This window comes from Crocuta crocuta, unplaced genomic scaffold (assembly GCF_008692635.1).
Source record: "Crocuta crocuta isolate KB4526 unplaced genomic scaffold, BGI_CrCroc_1.0 scaffold374, whole genome shotgun sequence".
Classification (NCBI taxonomy): Eukaryota; Metazoa; Chordata; class Mammalia; order Carnivora; family Hyaenidae; genus Crocuta; species Crocuta crocuta.
In genome coordinates, this window is record NW_027532613.1 from 2,200,922 (window position 1) to 2,224,134 (window position 23,213).

The 23,213-nt window shown below is 51.2% G+C and overlaps 1 protein-coding gene and 1 pseudogene across 1 annotated transcript in view; both read right to left on the reverse strand.

Moving 5' to 3' along the window:
- Window positions 1-11,473: 11,473 nt before the first annotated feature.
- LOC144245149 (5-hydroxytryptamine receptor 3B-like) overlaps window positions 11,474-23,213 on the reverse strand; it is a 31,195-nt gene continuing 19,455 nt past the window's right edge. The window contains 5 exon segments of the mRNA XM_077780576.1: window positions 11,474-11,778; window positions 13,164-13,339; window positions 13,482-13,714; window positions 21,485-21,777; window positions 22,310-22,355. Of these exon segments, the coding sequence (XP_077636702.1) occupies window positions 11,476-11,778; window positions 13,164-13,339; window positions 13,482-13,714; window positions 21,485-21,777; window positions 22,310-22,355 (1,051 nt within the window). The 3' untranslated portion in view covers window positions 11,474-11,475.
- LOC144245159 (U6 spliceosomal RNA) lies at window positions 12,694-12,790 on the reverse strand (annotated as a pseudogene).

A 23,213-nucleotide genomic window follows, 5' to 3' on the forward strand; every position in this document is an offset into this window, starting at 1 on the left:
TCCCAAGCGATTTCAGTCCTGACAGCCTCGTATTCCTCCTCCTAAGTGTCGTTCCCAGTTGAGCCGCCCACTTCCCCCTCCTCTGGAGCTCTCCAAATGCTGCAAATAGACCCCGAAGAGTCTTGCTGGCCTGGAGTAGCTTCCCAGAGAGGACCCTTTCAATCTTCCTGCTTCCAAGTATTTAATTAGTCCTAAATGAAGAGTCCTCCAAAAGTGTACAGCACTTTTGCACATTTGCTGACATAATCACATTTGCTGTTGCCTCTGATCGTCATCCTGGAAGTGTTCCTTCCCTTCTGGCTCCCCGGAAGGTGGTTTAACGAGCTCTGGGAGCAGCAGCACTTTTCAAAGCCTGTCCCCTGGTCTCACGGGAACCTCTCAATTCTACAGCACGATTTGTCATTCCACCGAATAAAGGCTGAGCCGCCCGGTCGAGAGTATTTCTAAACCCCACACACAATCCCCACGATTCAGTCTTTCCAGGCTTGGGCTTCTTGTGGACCATGTCACGGAGTCAGCAGGACCATCCCAGAAGGTGTAATTGTTATTCCCTCCTTACAGAGGAGGAAACCGAGGCTCACTCTACTGTGGGGACCCATGGAGGGTAGGGATTAGAAACTGGGTATGCTGGTCATTAATGTTATGCTCCAAATAGTCTGGCTGTCCCCTCTTTTGGGTCCCTGCACGGATTGCCCTTCTGGCAACATGGTGGTTGAGTGGGTTGCATGATGGGGACAAGGAGTTAATTGTGAGCAGAAGAGACGGCGATGTCTTCCAGGCCTTATCTCTTTCCTTCTGCCACAGTGGCCGCCAACATCCAAGATAGATGCTGCTCCGTGGGCCTGGGTTTCAGGGGGAGGACATGGCCCGGGACCCGAGCTGGCCTGCATTGGGCACAGAACAGGATGTAAGCCACTGAGATTTGTGGGTCGTGTGTCACCACGGTATAACCCAGACTCAGCTGGAATGTCAGCCGTGCTATTTTCTAGCTCTGGGGGCTTAGATGAGTCAGTCAACCTCTCCAGGGCTTGGCGCCATGGATGGATGGCATCTAGCATAGACTTTTGGGGCGAAGTTAGTGAGATAATATGATTAGGATGCTTAGTGTTATGTCTGTCACACAGTAAGTGCTCAGTAAATGGAAGTTGTAGTCACTTTTGTCACTACTGTTTTTATTATTATGGAAATTAATTGTCCAGAGTCCCTTCATTGGAAGTGGTTGGTAGGGTGTGGGAAGAGGAAGGGACCATATTTTTGAGCAGCTATGACATGTCTTATACACTTGCAGAGTCCAGCATCATGAAACCATTAAGTGGTGGTGCCAGGATTTGAATTTATGCTTAGGTGACTCTCTCCCCATCATCTTCTTTACCTTCCTTGAAAGAGAATTCCCCTACGCTCTTCCTACGTTGGTGGGAATGCAAACTTGTGCCGCCACTGTGGAAAACAGTATGGAGGTTCCCCCCAAAATTAAAAACACAACTACCCCACGATCCAGCAATTGTGCTCTGAGGCATTCACCCGAAGAATACAAAAATACTAATTCAAAGGGATACATGCACCCCAATGTTGATTGCAGCATTATTTACAGCAGCCAAATTACAGAAAGAGCCCAGGTGCCCATCGATTGGCGAATGGATAAAGAAGAGGTGGTATATATATCCAATGCAATATTACTCACAAAAAGAATGAAATCTTGCCATTTCCTGTGCCATGGATGGAGCTAGAGCATCATACTAAACAAAATAAGTCAATCAGAGAAAGACAAATACCATATGATTTCACTCATCTGTGGAATTTAAGAAACAAAACAAGCACAAGCAAGGGAAAAGAGAGACAAACCAAGAAACAGACTCTTAACTATAGAGAACAAACTGCTGGTGACCAGAGGGGAGGTGGGCGTGGGGACGGGTCCTACAGGTGATGAGGATTAAGGAAGGCACTTGTGATGAGCACTAGGTGTTGTGGTGAGCATTAGGTTAAGTCAGTCTATTGTACACCTGCAGATAAATTTACACTGTATATTAACTGGAATTTAAATAAGAACTTAGAGAGAGAATTCCTCCAGTGCTGGGCACACAGTCCCCTCCTAAACCCCACATCCTCCACTCTAGCACCCAGCCAGCCCCCTCACTTCTCCAGATCGGCACGGCTTGTCACGGGCACCAGGCCAGCCTTCTCCAGCCTCGTTCTGGGCCCCTGCCCTTCACCTGCTTCTCTTTGCCCAGGTAGGGCAGCACGTAGGGTTCTCAGGAGTCTAGCCTAAGGCAGTGTGCGCACCTTCTAACCCCAGGGCACCGGGGCAGGGGCCTTTCTCCCAGCGGGGTAAGACTTCCAGGGAAGCACACTGCCTTGGGGAACAGAAGACCGCAGCTCTCCTCAGGCCTCCGCATTGAGAACAATAGTCCCTTATTTTTGCAGCTTCTACCCCCAGGAGCCCATTCAACTCTGCCAAGGCGTGACCCAGAGGCCACCGCTGCCTCCACCATCTCTCCAAACACTAGAGATTTTAAATCCATCTAGATACCAAGGCTTCTAGATGCTCTGTCGGATAGCCCTGAGTTCAAGTTCTACTCTTTCACCTACTCATTGTGTGGCATTAGGCAAATCGCTTAACCTCTCTGGGCCTCAGTTTCTGTATTCATGAATTTATCCTACCCTAAGGACTAAATTAGACACCCTATGGGAAGCCCTCATTGGTAGTGTGACACACAGTGGGTGTCCCATAGGGAGCGGCTATCCGTAATCAGCCTCCTTACCGTCACCTTTACCATTACGTAGGGTTTATTATTATCCTCTCCCAGCCTCACCTGCAAAATGAGAGCTTTGAACGAGCTGGTCTAGTTCCCGTCCAACTTTGAGTGACCACCTCAAACACCCATGCACACATGCACATGCATATAGACACGCACACACACACACGCACACGCACACACATACATACACACACAGCACCCGCTATGCTGCCCAAAGAGGCAGAGCAAGGGGCCCCGAGCCTGGGCTACAATGACAAGCCTGGACTCCGCCCTGGTACCCTCAGTGTCAAGTTCAGGGACAGAGCTATGGTGGCTGAAAGGTGAGAGGGCAGGGCGTGCGGGGGGAGATGGGCTAAGTGGCCAAGAGGATCTGCAGGCCGTAGCGGGTCCCGGGGCCTGGAGTGAAGCCCTGGAACCATCTCCATCAAACCTAATGGATGTTTGAAGCATCACCAGTAGGGGAAGGTCTGCGAGACAGAGCTTTCAAATGTCCCAGGAACCAGGGCTGAGACAAGGTGGCGGAGTGAGCAGGCCACGTGCAGCCTTGGGGGCGTGGGTGGGAAGACAGGGCGTAGGCTCTGCTCAAGGGGAGCCTCCCCCCAGCACCCCGGGGAGGCAGGGGGAAGGAGCAGTGGCAGCAGCATGGCTTACCTGTCGCCTGGGGTCCGTCCCCCGCCCGCATACCTGGGGCTCTGATACAGGAAGGCACAAAGGCTTCACGGGCTGCGGCTGGGCCTTCCTTCCGGGAAGCGGGAGCGCGCACTGCCCCGCCCAGCACCCTCTGTACCTGGGCTCCGTGCCCGGTTCGTAGGGGACGCAGGAGGGAAGCCTGTGCTGCGGCCCCTCCGGGCTCAGGTCTACCTCTGCCTCGTGTGCTGAGGAGTCACGGCTCTGGGGAGAGCGAAAGGGGTGCGTCTGTCAGAGGCTGGTTAGTGGGAGAAGGCTCTCCCTGAGAAGAGGGCCTCACACAGCTGAGGTCCCTTGAGATACTGTGGCCATGACACCAGCTGGAGGCGGGGGGAGCCGTGGTTTGCCCTGTGAGGGAAAGGGGTCGCTGATCGCTGGTGCCGGCAGCCTGATTCTCCAGAAAAGGGGGTGTCTGCTGTCAGCCTTCTCCCCTTGGATGGCACACGCGAGCCATCTCCGCCATCTGCCCACAGCCTATAATTCCGCCGCCCAGCTGCACGGGGGTGCCTGACTGTCTCATTGTGGGGAGGGCAGACTGCGGAGTGAGTGGCGTGACTGGCAGGTGCCCTGCGGGCCCAGCTGCCCGGGGAGCAGAGGCTGCTCCGCGTGATGCTCCGTGGCAGCGAGCCCCAGCTGCCNCTCCCAGCCTCCCCCGGCCCCCTTTACCACCATCATTCTTTACAGCCACGCTTCTGTCACTGCAATGTGCAAAGGACCCCTCCGAGATAAGGTCAGAATTCAGGTCCTGATTCAGTGGGTCTGAGAGGACCCAAGGCTCTGCATCTCTAACCGTTCCGTGCTGCTGCTGCTGCTGCTGCTGCTGATCCGGAGATCGCACACTGAGTAGGAAATCTTTCGACCTTACACAGCTTACATGTATAACATCTCTGGGCTCTGGGCATGGCCCTGGGGAAGGTGGTCAATCATCATCATCATCATTGCTATTGCTTTCAATGCCTCTAATGCCAGGCACTGTGCTCAGCACTTCCTAAATCTTAGCCCATTCAATCCGCACAACACCTTGGTGAAAGAGCCCTTTGTCAGGGATTTACAGATAAGACAAAAAAGCCCTGACATTCTGAGCTAACTCAGTTACTTGCCCAAGGTCCTCAACCTAACGAGTGGTAGAATTAGAATTCCAACACCTATCCTCTACAGTAGCCACATCTAAAGCCAGGAAATAGGAGCCTCTCTCTTTTAAGAAGTGGTGGTCAAGGGGGGCGCCTGGGTGGCTTAGTCGGTTAAGCGTCCGACTTTCGCTTGGGTCATGATCTCGCGGTTCGTGGGTTCGAGCCCCGCGTCGGGCTCTGTGCTAACTGCCAGCTCAGAGCCTGGAGCCTGTTTCAGTCTGTGACTCCCTCTCTCTCTGACCCTCCCCTGCTCACGCTGTCTCTCTCTCTCTCTCCTAGAAATAAATAAAACATTTAAAAAAAAAAAAAAGAAGTGATGGTCAAGAGTCAGGGGTGGGGGGAGGGGGGAAGAAGTAACGGTCAAGGGTTAAATCTCTGGAGTCAGAGTGTGGCCGAATACAGGAGACTCCCCAGGAGCCTGGAGCCACACTGCTTAGATTTGAATTCTGGCTTTGTCACTTGCTGGCTTCGTGGTCTTGGGCAATGTACTCAACCTCCCCGTGTGACTGTGAAGTGCAAATGATAATAGTAAGGTGATTATGAGGATTATACACACCATGAAGTCTCATTATATATACATATCTCATAATATATGTAATCTTCATAATAGCCCCAGTATTATCTATCTATCTATCTATCTATCTATCTATCTATCTATCTATCTACCTGGTGCGATTACCTACAAAGATCTGTTAGAGAGTGTCTGGCACAGATATAAATGATACTGATCATTTGTGAAATGGGGGTATTGACATTAACAATAAAAACCATTACGTAACTAGTACTTAGCGTATGTGGCACCCTGTTCTAAGCATTTTACGTATAGTAACTCATTTAATTCTCTTAAGAATGCTATTAGCTGGATTTAATATTGATCATCTTTTATAGATGGGGAAACTGAGGCACAGAGTTTAAATGACTTCCCCAAATCACGTGGCTCATCAGTGGCGGAGTGGCATTTGAACCCGGTGAGGATGACCCAACACACGTCGCCATACCGGTTGTTTGTTACATGGTCGGCATGGCCTCGGGCACTGGGAACAGCCGGGAACGTGATAAGCTCCGTGCCCCAGCCCGGAGCGGACATTCTCGGGGCCCTGGAATTCTCCCAGCTATGCACTCGGCACCGTGCTTGACACATTAAAACAAAGGTTCGTTTATTTTTGAGAGAGAGAGAGACAGAGGATGAGCAGGGGCAGGGGAGGGGCAGAGAGCGAGGAGACACAGAACGCCACGCTGTCGGCACGGAGCCCGACCCGGGAGAACCCACGGACCGTGAGGTCATGACCTGAGCTGAAGTCAGACGCTCCGACGGAGCCACCCGGGCGCCCCGGCTCTGCTTCTCCTCCGACCCGCTCTCCTGGGGCCGACGTCGCAGTTGAGCAGGGCATTCCTGCCCCCAGAGCCCGCCCAGGGCCCCCAAACCTGGCTCGAGGCCGCCCTCCAGGCAGCCTCGGCCAGACCACATCCCTGCCAGGTCCGGGCAACCCTGCTCCAGTGGAATAAGTGAATGTTTCTGACTCCAAAGCCCGTGGTGTCCACCCGCCCCCACCCCACGCCCTCGGGGAGGGGGAAGCAGCAGGGTTAGGAGACAGGGGTGCTGAGGAAGGCTTGTAGGGGAAAGAGCTGCGAAGCCGAGCCAGGGAGGTGGGGAGAGAAGGACATGCCGACTGCACTGTAACCCTCTGGCGCTCGGCCTGGAGCGCTCCTCTGGGGGACGAGCAGGATGAGCAGGAGCGGAGTCCGATCCGGGGACACCGAGTAGGGCTGGCGATGCCTCTAGGCCCAGGGCTTTGGAGCCCGGCGCTAGGCTGGCGGAGAGGTAGAGAGGGCGAGGCAAAGGGCGAGCCAGGGGCTCCCCCCATGGATCCCGAATGTGTCGCCAGGCACGGAGCCCGCCCACGGCCCAGCACCCCCTCCCCAGCCCTGCAGAAAGCCTCGCTGCAATGCCTGCTTTATGGCCTCTGCCAAATGAAGCACAAACTTAACTACATCACCCCCCCGACAGGACAGGGGAGGGGGCTGGGGTGGCACATGGGGCTGCTTCAGCCCCCTCATCTAATCACTGGCGTGGGTCATTTCAATTATGGACACCAGAGTGTGCTGGGGGGCCTGGCTGCTCGTAAAAGCCTCCATGCTGTTGCTCAGCTAATTATGAAGCTCTTACTGTCTCAGCAGGTAAATAACTCAGGACTGAGAGGTTCTGGCTGCTGAGATGGAGCGTGAGCCTGGGATGGGGACCGGAGAGACGCCCGATGGGCCCCGGGGCACGGATGGGAGTTGCAGGGAGGGAGCCCCAGCCTTCCTTCCTGGGCGGAACAGGGACCCTGGGGTCTCTAACTTGGGATGATCAACCAAGAGCCAGGAATTGGTGGAGGAATTCCCTACCTTGAACACAAAATCTGAAGTTTTCTAGAAACCTCAGAGCCACATAGCAGGCTAAAAATTTCAGTTCCACCTCCTTTTGCTAACCTTGCCTTTATATGTATACTTACACCCCTGAGAAGTTAGAGGACCCGGGGGCCCTCCGGGCTTGCATCTAGGTGGGGCTAATCTTGCCAGGGGCTGCTTCATGCAGGCTGTGACCAGGACCAGAGCTGTGATTTCTTTGGTTTGCTTCCCGGTCTGACCTGTCCAGGCTCAAAGCTGGGTCACGGAGACGTAAGGGTGAGGGGGTCAGCTTCCTTAACCGTGACGGCTCCTCCCCTCTAGGGCGAGCAGGGAGGGGGCTGGGATGGAAGGAGACCCTCCATGGCCTAATAACTGTCCGTACACCAGACCGTATAGGCTACAGGAGACCGCAGCCGTGGGACTTGGAAGCTATTCTGAGATATAATGATACATAAAAATGGAGGGCTGCTTGTCTAGCCTGGGGCTGTGCTTAGCTAAGTCTTTCTTCTAGACGTCAGTGAAGTCCCCAGAACTGGAGCTGTGATTTCTTGGTGAGTTCTGAAACTACCTTCGATTCTGGGAAACAGCAGATGGTGGGAGCAGTCACAGCTGGGAAAATCCCATTTTTGCTCTGTTCCTCAGTTTCCTTCCTCTGTGACACAGGAATCGTGAAACTTCTAAACATTTGGAGGAGCTGAGCTAAAGCTGTTCTGTAAATAAAGGCTGCTGGCGCCCTGCTTCCTCCCACGGCACAGGGACTCTCTTCCTGGGGGAGGGGTCCCGTGTCATTTGTTAATAATAGCGCTGCTTCAGGACGCAGACCTGCCCCTGGGGCTTCAAATGCATATTTGGCTGCTATGTTGAGATCAGGGTCGCTTGGGGCTTGGACGGAGGTGTCCACACTGGGGCCCAGCTTAGTGGCCAGGCCTCCCTCCTGAAGGGCTGCTTCTTGGAGGTGGACATGAAGAACCCGGGAGACGTTCTCTAGGGAGGAAGGGAAAGAGGGCTGCGTGGAAAGTGCAATGGGACGTCCCTTGGGCAGCCACCCCCCCAAGTCCCCGGCTTCAGGCTTTGGCCTTTGGATCCTGGAATCAAGGCACTTCTGGGGAGACCCCGAGCCCATAAGTGGATTCTGATGGGGGCAGTAGAAGAAAGACCTCACGCCAAAGACTGAAGACTACAGTCCATCTGTGGCCCCCAGGCAGGTCTTATTTTTATTTTGTGATGGATTCTTTACTCTTCAAAGTGCTATTAAATACGTTGCTTCATTCCAATCCTCAAAGTTCTGTGATTTGGTCGAGTTAGTAGAAGCAAACCCTGGTGTCAAATAGGGAAATCAAAGCTCTGAGAAGTTCAGCTCACTTTCCCGAAGGACAACTGGAAAGGAAGGAGGCGCGTAGCAGGGAGTTCCCTGCGGGCCGCTGCCCCTGTGACACCCGAGCAAGTGAAGAGAGATCTGGGGATGGGCTGAGAGGCTGACTGGGCACGGAGGCAGAGGAGGCCCGCGGCAGAGAGGAGGAAGCGAGGAGGGAAACAGGTGGAGGTTTGCACGGACACTTCCTGTTCACAAACTTCTTATGTTCCTCATTTCATTACCAGCAGCAGCGGAATTTCATGGACAATTGGCGTTGAGCACTAACTGGGAGGTAATGAGAGAGGGAGGAGGCAGGTAAAGGCTGTTTGAATTTAAATTCTTTTTCTTTAGGGGGAAGGGGGGGGCAGGGTTTTTAAGAGGCAATTTTAGTGCTGCAGAAAGTTCCTAGCAAAAACAGCTTTGGACTTGCGTGTCCTCTGCCGGCGGTGCTAGCAGAGCTGATCCTCGGCCTGCCGTGGTCTGCTCGCCAACCTCCCGACGGCGGCCCTGGCGGAGGGCGGGGGATGCCGAGGGGCTGGGGGTCCGGCCCGGGGTAGATTTCCCAGGTCCCCCTCAGCCCCGGGAAAGCACGCTAGCAACGTGTCCGACGCCGGCGGCGAGCTGGAATGCGTTGCTCTGCAACGGTTAGTGCAGAATCGCCATGAGCTCAGCGGTGTGGACCTGGGCGGAAGTGGGGGTGAACTAGAGTTAGGAGGCGGGATGGCTCTTCTAGGAGCAGGTGGTCCACGTGATGAGTGATGTGCACACACATGTACACCACACACGGGTGCACACATACCACACACATCTACGTACACACCCCCACACCTACGTACACACAGGTACACACACATGTACACGCACCACACACGTGTGCGCATATACCACACATACCTACATACACACACACACACCTACCTACACACACAGGTACACGTACACATATCCCACACACATACATCCCGTACATAGACCTACATATACACACAGGTACACACACACATACCCACACCCCACACATGTAAACGCATACCCTCACACACATGTTAACACCTACACACATGTGTACACATATGCCACACATCTATGTACAGATATGTACACACATACACATCCCATACACACCACACACACCTATATACACACATGTATACACACCCACACGTGTACACACCCACACACCTGTACACATATACCACACTACATACCCACACACCTGTACACATATACCACACTACACACATATGTACACACACACCACACACATACACACCCCTACGTACACACACACACACACACACACACGGCCCTAAGATGTTCAAAGGGGGATACAGAATAAGGTAAGAGTGAAGACAGAGGAAGGGGACGGTCACAAGGTGACCGGGGAGGAAGGCGGGCGGGCCGCGTCGAGCAGGCTCCGCACACGCAGTGGCACAGACCGGGGAAACCAGAGTGCGCCAGCTCGCAGTGGAGGCCTCGACGGAGACGGCAGGCAGGTTAGTTTGGCTACACGGAAGACTCCGTAATAAGAAGCCAGGAAAATGAAGAAAGTCAGGATAGGAGGAAGGAAATTTTGCGGAAGACTTGAACTCCAACCTTAGAATTCAGGCTACGAGGCCATGGGAAGTGCCGGAAGGCGAGCTAGTCGGTGCAGACCCGGCTACTGGAGGGCAGGAGCCAGAGTACGATCAGCTCCCGCAGCGCCACGTGCTCAGCGCTCTTCTCTGCGGGCACAGATGGGAGGCTGAGGGGCCGTCGGGCTGTGACGGTTTTGTGTGTTAGCTGGGCTGGGCCACAGGACCCAGACGTTTGGTCAAACATCGCTCTAGGTGTTTTGTGAAGGTATTTTTTTAGAGGAGATTAACATTTAAATCAGTCAGCTTGAAGGAAATAGATCGCCCTCCAGAGTATGGGGGGGGGCTCATCCAATCAGTTCAAAGCCTCAATGGACAAACGCTGACGTCCCTGGAATAAGTGGGAACTCTGTCAGCAGACACCCCCCACTTTGGCCTCAAACTGCGACTCCCTGGGTCCTGGCCTTCCAGTTTGCGTGCAGAGTTTTGACTTGCCAAGCGTCCCCAGTCCCGTGAGTGCTATGGACTGAATTGTGTTCACTCCTCCCCCAAATTCATATGGTGAGGTCCCGACGCCCTCAGAATGCATATGTGGAGGCAGGGCCCGTAAAGAGGCTATTCAGGTTAAATGAGGTTGTTAATGCACACCCCAATCCAATAATTGGTGTCCTTGTGGGAGGAGGAAATTTGGACACAGATGTGTCCATGCATAGAGGAAAGACCGTGTGAGCACACAGGGAGAAGACAGCCATCTATGGGCCAAGGAGAGAAGCCTCAGAAGAAAGTTCCAGCCCCTAGAGCAGTGAGAAAATAAATTTCTGTTCAAGCCACACAGTCTGTGGTGTTTTGTTATGGCGGCCCTAGCTGCTTACTACAAAGATAGTGGATTATAATTTCCTTGAACCCCAGGGCCATGCATGAAGCCCATCCCCCAGCTCAGTGCCTTACACACGGAGTGTGTTGACTCCATGTTGTGCTCGATTGGGTCTGGAAGGCTTGGAGCCTGGCTTCCATCCAACAGTGGGAACAGACAAGGTAGCAATTTTGCATTCTGCTTTGTACGAGGTTGACCTTGGGAATCATTCCAGTGAAGAATGATCTGTGACTTATTTTGTGTTCTCTCGTGCACCTAACATGCTTAGGGCTTAATCGACACTCGGTAAAGGTTTTGAATGGCTGCCTCAGTGACTAAGATAAAATGGGGAGATGAAGTGATCTTACACTAAAAACAAAACCAACCAAGCAAACAAAACCCAAACCTGTCCAAACATACAAGTACGTATGTACCTAGAAATTTCTGAAAGACATTGCTAGTGGTGTCACCTTTGGGGGGTGGCCTGGAATGAGACGGCGGGCTTCCTTTTCTCCATATACCTGGAGACGGCCAGGCACGTACGCCATGAACGCACTAGCCCTGGGCCGTCCGGGTCCTCATTAGGTGTGGGTACCTGCGCCGAATGAAAAGAGGCACCAAGAAGGGAGCTCTTTAACCCCCCACCCCCCCTCCAACCTCCCCACAAAACTGTGCAGCCTTCCCCGAGTGCCGAGAGAGCACGCTGGTGGAGACGGGCAGCTCTCGGTCTTCACAAGCTGCCCCACAGCGCCCAGAGGGGGCACAGGGTCACCGCATGGAGTCCCAGCATGACGAGGTAGGCCTGAAAGAGCAGTCGGTGGAGACGTCCCAGGAGGGCCAGCCACTTAGCCTCCCCATGGTCCTCCTCGTCCCAGGTTTGGAAGTAGGTGCCGATGGACTTGAGCTGGAACCAGACTTCCTTCAGGGTCTCTGACTGGGCCTGGTGCTCTCGACAGACGGGGGGCTGTGCATGAGAGGGGAGCCGGGGACTTCTGTGCCGCCTGGACTTGGCACTGGTGCTGATGGCCCCATCCTACAAGGAAGGTTTAGAGGGGGTACGGGGGGGGGCAGTGGGTTGGGCTGGCCCTGGGGACTCTCTCCTGCCTGCTCAGGGGAGCCCGGCTGTGCTGAAGGAGACCCTGGGGAACGTGGCAGCGCCGTGCTGTGAGGGCGGCAGCCTAGGCTGGAGCCACCCAGGTGGTGTCCTGCACTAGGGACGGGCCAGCCTCACTGGCTCCGCTGGAGCTTTAGAGGCTGGGATGGTTCTTTCTGTTTAATTGAGATATAATTTACATATAACATTATATTAGTTTCAGGTATACAGCATAATTTGAGATACATATATACATATAGACACATATACGTCAAAATGATCATCAGAGTAAGTCTGATTGACATCCAACACCACACATAGTTATGTATTTTTTTTCTCATGATCAGAGCTTTTAGGATATACTCTCTCTAGCAACTTTCTTTTTTTAAAATTTATTTCTGATAGAGAGACAGAGAGCATGAGCAGGGGAAGGTCAGAGAGAGAGGAAGACACAGAATCTGAAACAGGCTCCAGGCTCTGAGCTGTCAGCACAGAGCCCAACACAGGGCTCAAACCCAGAAACCGTGAGATCATGACCTGAGCCGAAGTCGGATGTTTAACCGACTGAGCCACCCAGGCACCCCGCAACTTTCTTTTTTTTAAATTATTTTTTAATGTTTGTTATTTATTTGTGTGCGTGTGTGTGAGAGAGAGAGAGAGAGAACAAGAGAGAGAGAGCAGGGGAGGGGCAGAGAGAGAGGGAGACACAGAATCTGAAGCAGGCTCCAGGCTCTGAGCTGTCAGCATGGAGCCTGATGCGGGGCTCCAACTCACAAACTGAGATCATGGTCTGAGCAGACATTGAACGCTTAACCGACTGAGCCCCCTAGGCATCCCTCTGGCAACTTTCAAGCGAACAGTAAAAACAGCCTCACAAGTTGGCATATCATCCTAGCACAGGGATCGTGCTAACCTCTGTATTGTTCCAGTTTTGGTATATGTGGGGCCCCAGCGAGCCCTGAGGTCAATCATACACTTTTTCAGACTAAGTGATGGGAAATGGAAAATATACAAGCTGTGCGTGTGCACTCTATTATTCCAGAGTCAGTGGCTCAGTCACTTTAGGTAGCTGGTTGAAATGGGAAAACACAAACAAAAACAAGGAAAGCCAACTGAGGGCCTGACCTCGAGGCTAAAAGGAGGCCTTCTGGAAGCCAGCAGGCGGTAGGTGGCCTTCGGTCTCCAGAGGGGTCATATCAGATGCAGCACAGAGGCCAAGCAAGTGCTTCACATTTTTCACCCAACGGGACACTGGCCTGGTGTGGGGCAGAGAGTGATAAAGCAGAATAGGGTAGGGGCCTCGAGGCTTCTCACAAACCTGTCACCCCAGCAAGCTGGGTTCGGGGGTCTCTGCTAGGCCCATCAGCGTCAGCGTCCCCTTGAAGGCACGAGAGGGGCCACTCGTCCTCGCTGCTGCCCTCATCATGGAGGAGTCTGACCAACAAGATGAACTTAAATAAGCTGAGAACCAAGAAGGCCGTGCAAACTGTGAAGAAGACCCCTGACAGAAGGAACCAGAGGAGGTGGCATGGGCCAGCGTCTCTGGACCCCAGCATCTCTCCCCGCCTCAAGCCAGAAATGCAATGTCCCATCTCTGACAGGAGTCCAGTACCGTGGATGTCTGGTGCCCCGAAGCTGCTTACCAATCAGAGGGGTGCTTGCTGAGCTCCTTGGCATCTCATCAGACACGCTGACCCTGAAGACAGTGTAGCCCACCAGCACACTGGCCTTGAACACAATCCTGGTTCAGCAGGTGGGCCGTAGGTAGAAGCTTCCCAGATCCACAAGCATGAGGAAGATGCTGGGAATTAGCAGGCTCACGATGTAGACCAGCGGGCGCCTGCGAATCACCACCGGGCCAGGGACAAGGGATCTACTGAAGAGATGGCCTCCACCGATGGACTAACGTGTGGCCCAAACCACAGCCAAGACATCCCCTGAAGTCCCAACATTTTTACATAACATGAAACGACTATGTGCTTTAGAGAAAGGAGATTATTTTGTGGTTTAGAGAATAGAATAAAAAACGCTTTAAGCTTTTATGTAGAACTACTATTAGTATTATTAATAATTATAAGAAGCAGCAGCCTATACTCTATTTATTTACCACTTGCTGTATGCCAGGCACTGGACCGTGTTTCCGATGCTCTGTCTTATTCAATCTTCACATCAGCATGAAGGGTTGGGCATCATCTCCAGACAAAGAAACTGAGGTCCGTAGACATAAAAAATGTTTTTTCAAACTCTACAGCTGATGAGTGAGAACTGTTTTAAATCAAGGTCTTACACCAACATCCTTCTTCAGACACCGTGTAGGCAACATCTTGTCCTGTTTTCGGTTTAGCCCGTCTTCCTACGTGGAACATGAGTACCTTGGCACCGTGTATCTGTCAGAGTCTGGGCAGGAACAAATAGCACGACTGGGAAGTCTGTGGCGCACTTGGCAAGGAGATTGTTTACAAGGTAGGAGCAGGGCAGAGAGAAACCACAGAAGGGGGGCAGTGGCCCGGATATTGGGGGGGTCTGCGTGAGCTGCTCTGGTCCTTAGTCCTGAAGGGGGCAGGGGCTGAGAATGTGAGCAGAACCTGAGGGGGGAAAGCTGCGTGGAGAAGGCCACCCAGCAGGGGCTGTGGCTTCCACTTAGGGGCACAGCCAGCCTCCTGGTGACTGACGCCGCAGGGAGGGACATGGAGAGATAAGCACCTTCCTCACTCCCCTCTTCTCTCCAATCTCCTGCCACACCATCCCCTCTTCCTACTGGTCAGAGAGGCCACGGCTTGTCTCCGGGGGCACAGAGCGGGAGGAGAAGGGGCGAGGTGGGGGGTCTAAGGTGGGGGTGGGTACCTGAAGACCCGGGTGCAGGAGGGCTGAGGCTCCAGAGTTCCTGCCTCGGCTTTGTGGCTGCGAGTCTGACCCCAGGAAGTTGCTCTGTCGTTGCCGTGTTTGTAGACCTCGCTTCTCTGGGGGTGGTGGCAGGAAGGGTCTTTAATGAACACAAACTATTTTCATCAGGGAGCGATAGGACTGCTTTCCCTGACCCTTTGCAGGCAAAAGCAGTGACTTTTAAAACATTCCTCATGGGGTCAAAAATAATACCTATCTTACGGTGGGTATTCAATATGTCTGCTGAACAAACGAATGTTCTGAGTTCTTTGCTGTTGGATTCAGGGGCTGGGAATGATGCCTGAAAGCCCAGGCAGAGGCCAGGAATGGAGGAGAAGGCGGCGGGGAAGAGCCTGGCTGGGCGAGACCAGATACCGACCACCTTGCAGGAGACAACAGGGGCCCCCGGCCTCCGGGTCTGGGAGCACGTCCCGGCTCAGGGGGGTTGGCAGGCCAGTGCCCTTTGGAGGACTGTGGGCTGGCTGGTCTTTCACGCAAAGCATAATTGGCTTGGAGGTATGTAAATGAGAGCAACACTCATGCTTTATAATAATTTGGATAAAACATATGTCTACCAAAGCTCAGTCTACAAGGAAAACCGCAACAAAATGAACCGTCATCACCCTGTGACTCAACAGCTCTCTGGGTCAGGCTGTGACATGACCCACCAGGCTGTGGTTAGCTGGGGGCCGCAGGAAGGGAGCCACGTGGTCCGAGTCCACAGGAGTCTTATGTTGTGGGCCCGGCCTGGGCTTTGTGGGGTGGTGGGGGCAACGAAGCCTGCTGTCGCTAGAGGGTAGAAGTGGGGAGACTCCCCCAGAGACCTCGTGGCAGATATGATGTGAAGCATAAGTGTAAGAACCTCACCCTAAAGAAAGTACAAGAAGGCAGCTGCTCAAGCAGAAAGAGCCTGGGCTTAGGGTCAAGGGAATAGAGTTGCAGAGTCTCTGAATCCTAAGTGCCTACGTGCGCCAGTTTGAGTGATCCCTGGTGCATGTCTTGATTTTCCTTTTTGTAATGTTTCTTTATTTTGAGAGGGGGGGAGGGGAGGGACAAAGAGAGAGGAGAGAGTATCCCAAGCAGGCTCTGTGCTGCCAGCATGGACCCCGACGCAGGGTTCGAACCCACCACGAACTGTGAGATCATGACCTGAGCCAAAATCACAAGTCAAATGCTTAACCAACTGAGCCACCCAGGTGCCCCGTGATTTTTCTTTTTTTAAAAAGCACTTTACTTTGCTTGCTGAACGTGTTGGGCACAATTGAGATTGGCTGCTGTCTCTTTAAATACAGTTCCTGTGTAAATAGCACATGCTGAGATGGATCCTCTCCACGCAGAGGCTGGTGCAGAGAGTGAACATAAATCTGGGCCAGAACCAAAGATGGCTCCGCAGTTTTGTCAGACCAGACCACGTGTTCCCCACGGTGCCAGGGGCCAAGAGGCTGGGAGGCAGGCCAGCTTCGTGGGCATGAGGCTTGGGAAGCTTCCCAAATCCTGGGAAGGTCCCTTACAATGGTTCGTTTGGCTTCAGGCTCTGCTGGTGCCATTTTGAAACTCATAATTTTTGAAGAGGGGGTCCCCCATTTCCCCTCTGCACTGGGCCCTAGTAAGTAGCCAGTCCTGTCAGGAGAATATCTGTCACTGGAGAGCACCAGCAGCTGAACGTGGAAAGGAAGCATGGATGGAAGCTACAATGGTAGACAGTTAGCTGTTCTGTAACGTAAAGCAGAACCCCTCCCGCCTATGTTTGGCTTATAACACTGTAAAGCTAGATAGGCCCTCTCTTTGGTTGGCTTCAAGAACAAAGGGTCGTCCTTTTTCTTTAGGCTGATTTCGGAGCAATGTACTTATGGACTAGACTAATTTTCTCTGCAAGCCCAGTGCAGCCTAAAGAAATTCTAATTTTATCACAGTTTTCAGAAATGGTTTCTCTTCATGATCTCATTTGATCCTTAAATCCCTTTATTCTCTTGCTGAAGGGACATTAATTGACCATGAACAGAGTGTCAGGCACTTTTTTAAAATATTGGAAGAGTTAATAGGATAGGTGTCTGCCCCACCCCATCCATGGGATCAGCAACCAGACTCTGGTGGTCTGATGCTTCAGAGTCTGCAGATGGAAAGGGAATTTGCCTCAGAATGGACCCTATCCAGAGTCTGTACCTGATTTAGATGATGTGATTTGGGACTTTCTGAGTTTATATTTAGATGCTATTTTGGTCACAGAGTTGATGCAGAAATGGGGTAAGACGTTTAGGGATGTTGGGTGAGGGTGGATACTTTGCACAGGTGATGGCCATGAACTTTGGGGAGCCAGAGAGGGCAGTGGACTGTACGAATTGAATAACGGCCCCAAGAACCCAAGCCCTTCCTGGAAGCTAAGAATGTGACCTTATTTGGAAATGGGATCACTACAGACATAATTAGTTAAGATGAGGTCTTACTGCATAGGGCGGGCCACCGTAACTGGTACCCATAGAAGAAGAGAAGAGACTCACGAAAGAGAACGCCACATGAGGACGGAGGCAGATCCTGGAGTGATACGTGTACAAGCCCAGCATTGCTGTCAGCCACCAAAAGCGAGGAGAGAGGCACGGAATGGACTCTTCCTGGAGCTTCCAGAAGGAAGTAATCATGCTCACACCCTGATTTCCAGCCTCCAGAGCTGTGAGAGAATAGCCTTCTGTTGTTTTAAACCACCCGGTTTGTGGTACATAGTTATGGAAGCCCTAGGAAACAAATAGGTGAGTTTGCCCAGCAACACAGTTGGATGAATGCCAAAGAATGGACTAGAATAGACTGCATCATGTCGAGTTGCTTGTTGGCATCACAGAGGATGAGCACACAGTTTCTGGAGTCAGACTGTCTGGGGGTTCAAGGCCAGGCTCCACAGTTACCCTGTAACCTTGGGCAAGTTACTTAAACTTGGGCAAGTTAACTTCTCTGTACCCCAATTCATCCATTTGTAAAAGTGCGGATACTCAGAGCACCCATCTCATAGAGATTATGTGTACACACTTAAAATGGTGCCTGGGGTCAAGTAAATGCTCGGTTTTGTGGTTATTGTCACAATGTCACCCTGGGCAATGTCTCAGACCCATGATGGATACCAGGAGCCCCGTTTTACTCATGCTGTGTCCTCAGTGGGGCCACCGAGCCTGGCACATGATAAGGGCTCAAGAGATGTTCGTTGCGTTGTAGCAGAGTCTTATTAGTAATGCTTTTAGTTCCAAGAAGGTAAGAGTGTGGGGTTCGCACAGATGGGGGCTCTCCTATTGAGGTCTGTCCCCTGAGGGCTACCTCTCTGTGGGTCATGCCAGAGACAGTAACGGGGGGAAGGGATGTCACCAGCTCAGTGAGACCACTCTCTGTGGAACTGCCCCTACCCAGAGCCCATCATTTCTAACGGACTAAAGGAGCTGGTGCCTTTAAATTCCACAGAAAGGGAAGAAAAAGCACTTTAGTTTCAGTCCGTGTTCTCCATTAGACACCCTTCAGGTGTTAGCGATATTATGCCACAATTTCATTATCCATTAAAGCCAGGTAATAATAAGTACACAAAGGTATTTGGAGCCTATTGATGTTAATGAAAGAGATCAATCTAATTCAGAATGTGTGTGTGGAGAGCTCCTTGGAGATGGAATAGGCCCCAAGGTTAGCCTCTAATTGCCTCCTTGATGGTAGACCCCACCAGTACTCAATTTTGCATGACCGTCTTTATGACATAGTTGGAATTTTTTGACGCCCAGACTCACACTTCATACAGGAGCCCATTTTCCTCCTCTCCCAAGCCCCTCCCAACATTCCCAATTCAGAGAGAATGGGAAAGTTGCTGCCATTTAAGTAAGATCCTTGCACGGGAGCGAGAGCTTCTGGACTCAGCGTCGGATCTGGACCATGGGTCAGGCTGGGTTAGCACAAAGTCCATGATGTCAGGGTGACTTGAGAGACCCTGGACAGATTTCTAAGGCTCTAAATTTTCTTTCTCTCTCTCTCCCTCCCCCAGTAGAGCTCAGAAGGAACCTCTCTCAAGTTCATGAGCTGCAGTCAGTGGATATCTCAACAAAACTATCTACCCTAATCTAGAAAGGAAAACTGCGTCAGAAAAGGAGGCAAAGATGGGGCACCTTTCTTTCTCAAATGCCCCTCTGCATTTTTCTAGGAGTCCGCAGGATAGCCCCCACCTCCTGCCTGCATGGACATCTCACTCAGTGTGAGGCTATGTGTGCGTCGGGCTCACTTTGGTTCTTCCGACAGCTGTCTGCCCTCTTCCATCCGAAATGAATTCTCACATTTTATTCCTACCTCCTCTCACTTCTACCTTCATTTTTCAAAAAAACAAAAAACAAAAAACAAAAACCCAAAAAGCTGCCATGCAGACACGGGATGCTCACCCTGCGGTTTCTAGAACCCAGCATGCCCGGTAATGTATTGGAGGTGGCCTCCCCTCCTGCGGCTCTTGGGGCAGGAGCCGGGCTACACACAGACATCCTTGTGGGCAAAAGTGCCGGTGCCCTGGGCCCTCTGGGGAATGTGGCCTGACTCTAGAGTGTAAGCAGTGTGCCCTCTGACAAACAGCACGTGTTTTAGAGCCAGCAGATACGACTGCACGTTAGCTGGAGCTAACCCAGCATCCCGAGCACTTGATTTAGTCGCAATGGCAGCAGTGTACATCAGGCCCAGAGGGACAAGATATCTAGGATAGATCATTTTTCCTCCTGCCTGCCCCCACTTGTCTCCACCCCCCTGCTGGGCAGCCTGGACAGGGACACGGCAGGTGATTAGGTCAGACGGGAGCTGGCCCTTTGCTGTCAGGATCCTGGCAGAGCACCGGGCTCTCAATTTCACATTATGCTTTGCCCAAAGGCTATTGAAGGACATCAGGATGCCTCAGTTGCTAACTTCAGGGTAGGATGACTGGTATGGAGTAAGAGATCGCGAGCCCAGCAGGGCACAAGCAGGTGTGTGGAGGCGTGGGGACTAAGAGAGGCCAAGGGAGGCAAGAGCCTGGGAGAGCCGCTGAATCTACGTTACGTCTTTCCAAAGTTGTGTAACTGCTTCTGGGCGTAGCTCCCTGCCCTGTGATACACGGTCTGTGACTACTCAGGGTTCTCTCCTTACTCCGTTCCCGAGGGCCAGGGTAGAAGGTAGCCCCCAGGGCAAAGAGACCCAGGGAAGAGCTCCAAGAGCATGCAGTGCTATCGATGCCCACCTCTGGCACGCCTCAATGTAAACACTGTAAATGCAGAGGAAGCATGGCGGTGAACAGGGCAAAGGGATGAGATCATTGCTCCGAAACGCAGGGAGGCTTCTCCTTCCGGAGGCACTGTCATACGCCTCTGTCCGGCATATTTAAAATAGACCTACATAGGAAGCCTTTCACCACAGCTAGGAAGACAAATTAATACTCAGGGTAAAGGGTGACGTGTAACTACAAATAATGGCTGCTCTATGGAAAGAGTGTGAGCGTATGTGCATGCGCGTGTGTGTGTGCACACTCCTGTTTATCAGCCCTGCCTCTTGCCTTTGTTTGTCTCCTTCGTGCAGTGTAGGTAATGGTGTGTGCAGCATTCTCCGGAGCGCTTGGTAGGTGACTATGTTCCACCTTGCACATGCTCCTCCCTCACATTTCCCTTTAATGCTCGCCATTATTCGGGCTGCATTAATAATGTTTGTGGGCTGATATCTTTAAAATTAATGAGGTGTTTACTCTTAGCCAAGAAACTCATTGAAATTAAAAAAGCTTTCTTTTTTCCCTCCTCCTTTTCTCTCACTTAAAAAAAAAAGTGGACAAATAAGCCACAACGCTAGCTTTGCTAAAAACCAAGCAGAACCGGCAAACACCAGACGCCACCACCAGGAAGGTACAAGTTGTGATCAGTTAGTTATACATTAGTCACGTTCAAACCACAGCTATTTCTAGGAGGCCCTGATTTAACAAGAGCTTTGCTAGAAAGCTGCATGGAACATCTTCTGACCAACGGAGGGGCATCTGTGTCCTCAATAATAGCTTATTTCGATACTACCCTCTCTTAGCATATAATTATCCCGCAAAACCACAGCGCCTAGTCTAGTCTGAATTTTCCTTCTTATTCAAAAGGATTGTTTCTGGGAGAATTCATCTTGTGTGTCATCCTGACCTGTCTGTAGTCTCTATTTTTCGATCAGAGACATTACCTGGCATAAAGGACTTGCCCCCACCCAGCTATCACCACCATTATCTGCAGAAAAGCAGAAATGAGTACTAATAATGCATCTACCAGTTGCACGGACTGGCTGTGAACCACGTACCAGCACGGTTTGCCAGGCAGGCCAGGGAAGTGAGAAGGGCTGCTTCCGGAATGACACAGAGCGGGCTTTGCTGTCCCGCACCCTCCCCCCACAGGCTCCCACTGAACAGACTGCCCTGAGACAGGGCGGCCATCGGCATCCTGGTGGTGCCACCCAGAAGTCTGGGTTCTCATCGAGTCCTTTCAGAGCAGCCATTCTCTCTGATCCAGAAACCACCAGTAGTCTCTGAGGATTCTGCAGGCGATTTGTTAGCTAATTGCTCAAGAGAGTCAAGTTAGCAATGATAGTTGTATGCGTCTGTTTCTGGAATTGATGGATAATTTACTCAGTTAAAAACAGGACAGTAACGTTGAAGAGACACTCTTCTCCCATTTTGTTGTTGTCGCTGTATGTGGGTTCCCTCCCCTGACCCGGCCAGCAGCAGTTAGGAGTGGGGACGTTAGTATGCACCAAAAGGCTTGAGGATGCCTGCTAAGGTGGGTGGTTCAGGCACCTGAAAACCATTCTCTTTTTACTCCCATACGGAATGCCTAGAGCCGGCGTCCAGGATCTGGGGCTGAATCTCTGGTCTGTGAGATGCTGTAACGCAAGGGCGTGTCCAGAGCCACGTGAAGTGTCCATTCTTGGATGATGGTAATCAATGGGAAGACACTTACAACTCATAATTATGATATCAGGGGCCCAGATGGCACTTAGAGGTAGAGAGATCTCTCTAATCTCATCAAACATGGTGGGGCTCCAGGATAAAAACTCATCATCCCAAACCTGTTAGGAGTAGCCAGAAAAGAAATGTTTCAAAAAGGGGCAATGTCCATCTCACCAAAGAACTGAAGAGGGATTTGGATGAATAACCCAACTGATCTGCTTGCTGGTACTGTTAGGGGAGAGGACTTCCCTGCTAACCCCGAAAGATGGTGCCCCATCCAGAAACCAGATTCTAATTAATCAGGGCTGCTGCAGGTCTAAGGAACTAAACTGCAAACACAAAAAAAATATTTATTCCTTAGAATAATTATATTTCACAACAGATTCTTTTTAATGTTTATTCTTGAGAGAGAGACAGAGACAGAGTGTGAGTGGGGAAGGGGAAGAGAGAGAGGGAGACACAGAATCCAAAGCAGGCCCCAGGCTCTGAGCTGTCAGCACAGAGCCCGATGCGAGGCTCAAACTCATGAACTGTGAGATCATGACCTGAGCTGAAGTCGGACACCTAACTGGCTGAGCCACCGAGATGCTGCTATTTTGCAACAGATAGAAATCAGGACTCCAGCACGCATGGAAGGAAAACATCACCTACCTTATGGTACCATATACTGGCCTTTAATTTTTGGATTCTGTGCATCCTGCAAAGCAAAAAGAAAATCTGTGCTAAATCTCAGAATGTCAATAAATCAAAGCCCAATTCAACAGCATGATAATTCAGAGAAGGAAATTCAAATCTAACCAAAAATTCTGATTTTAAAAGCATTGCCTTGACTCTTCAAAGCTGAGTATTCTCAGCTCCCAGTTACTACACACGCCTGTCACTATGAACTTTACTGTAGCGTCTACGACAAAATGGCATGAGGACTACACCTGACATCTTGAATAATTTTCTAATCCCTTTCCCATCTAATTAGTTACTCTGCCATTAATCAAAATAAAAAATGGCATGTAGTCTTAGACAATTCTGGGCTAAAGAGAGGAGACCAAGCTTTTATTTGTAATCAAGATATGATTCATAATATTTCAATGACTGTTCATCTCAACTGCTACTGGCAGCCATTCCTGTTGGGTTACCTTATGTTTGGGCTTCTCTGCTTATGAGGCTGAATGAGCTTAATGTAAATGAAGTATATTTTTGATGATATAAGTAGATGTGATTTACCCATGTCTGCAGTAAGTCAGTAAGTTTTTTTTAGAAAAGACCCCTAAGAATAACAACCAAAAAAAAAAAAAAACCCACAACAAAAGCAACAAAAAAACTCACACCTTACCAATTTTTAATATATCTGCTCTAGTAATGAGCATTCTAAAATTACTATGTTCTTAGGAACTAAGAGGGCTATCTCACACCATGTACAAACATTAACCCCAAATGAACTAGAAACCTAAATGTAATAGCTAAAACCATAAAACTCTTAGAAGCACACATAGGAGTAAATCTTCATGACTCTGAATTAGGCAATGGTCTCTTGCATATGAGGCCATAACCATATGCA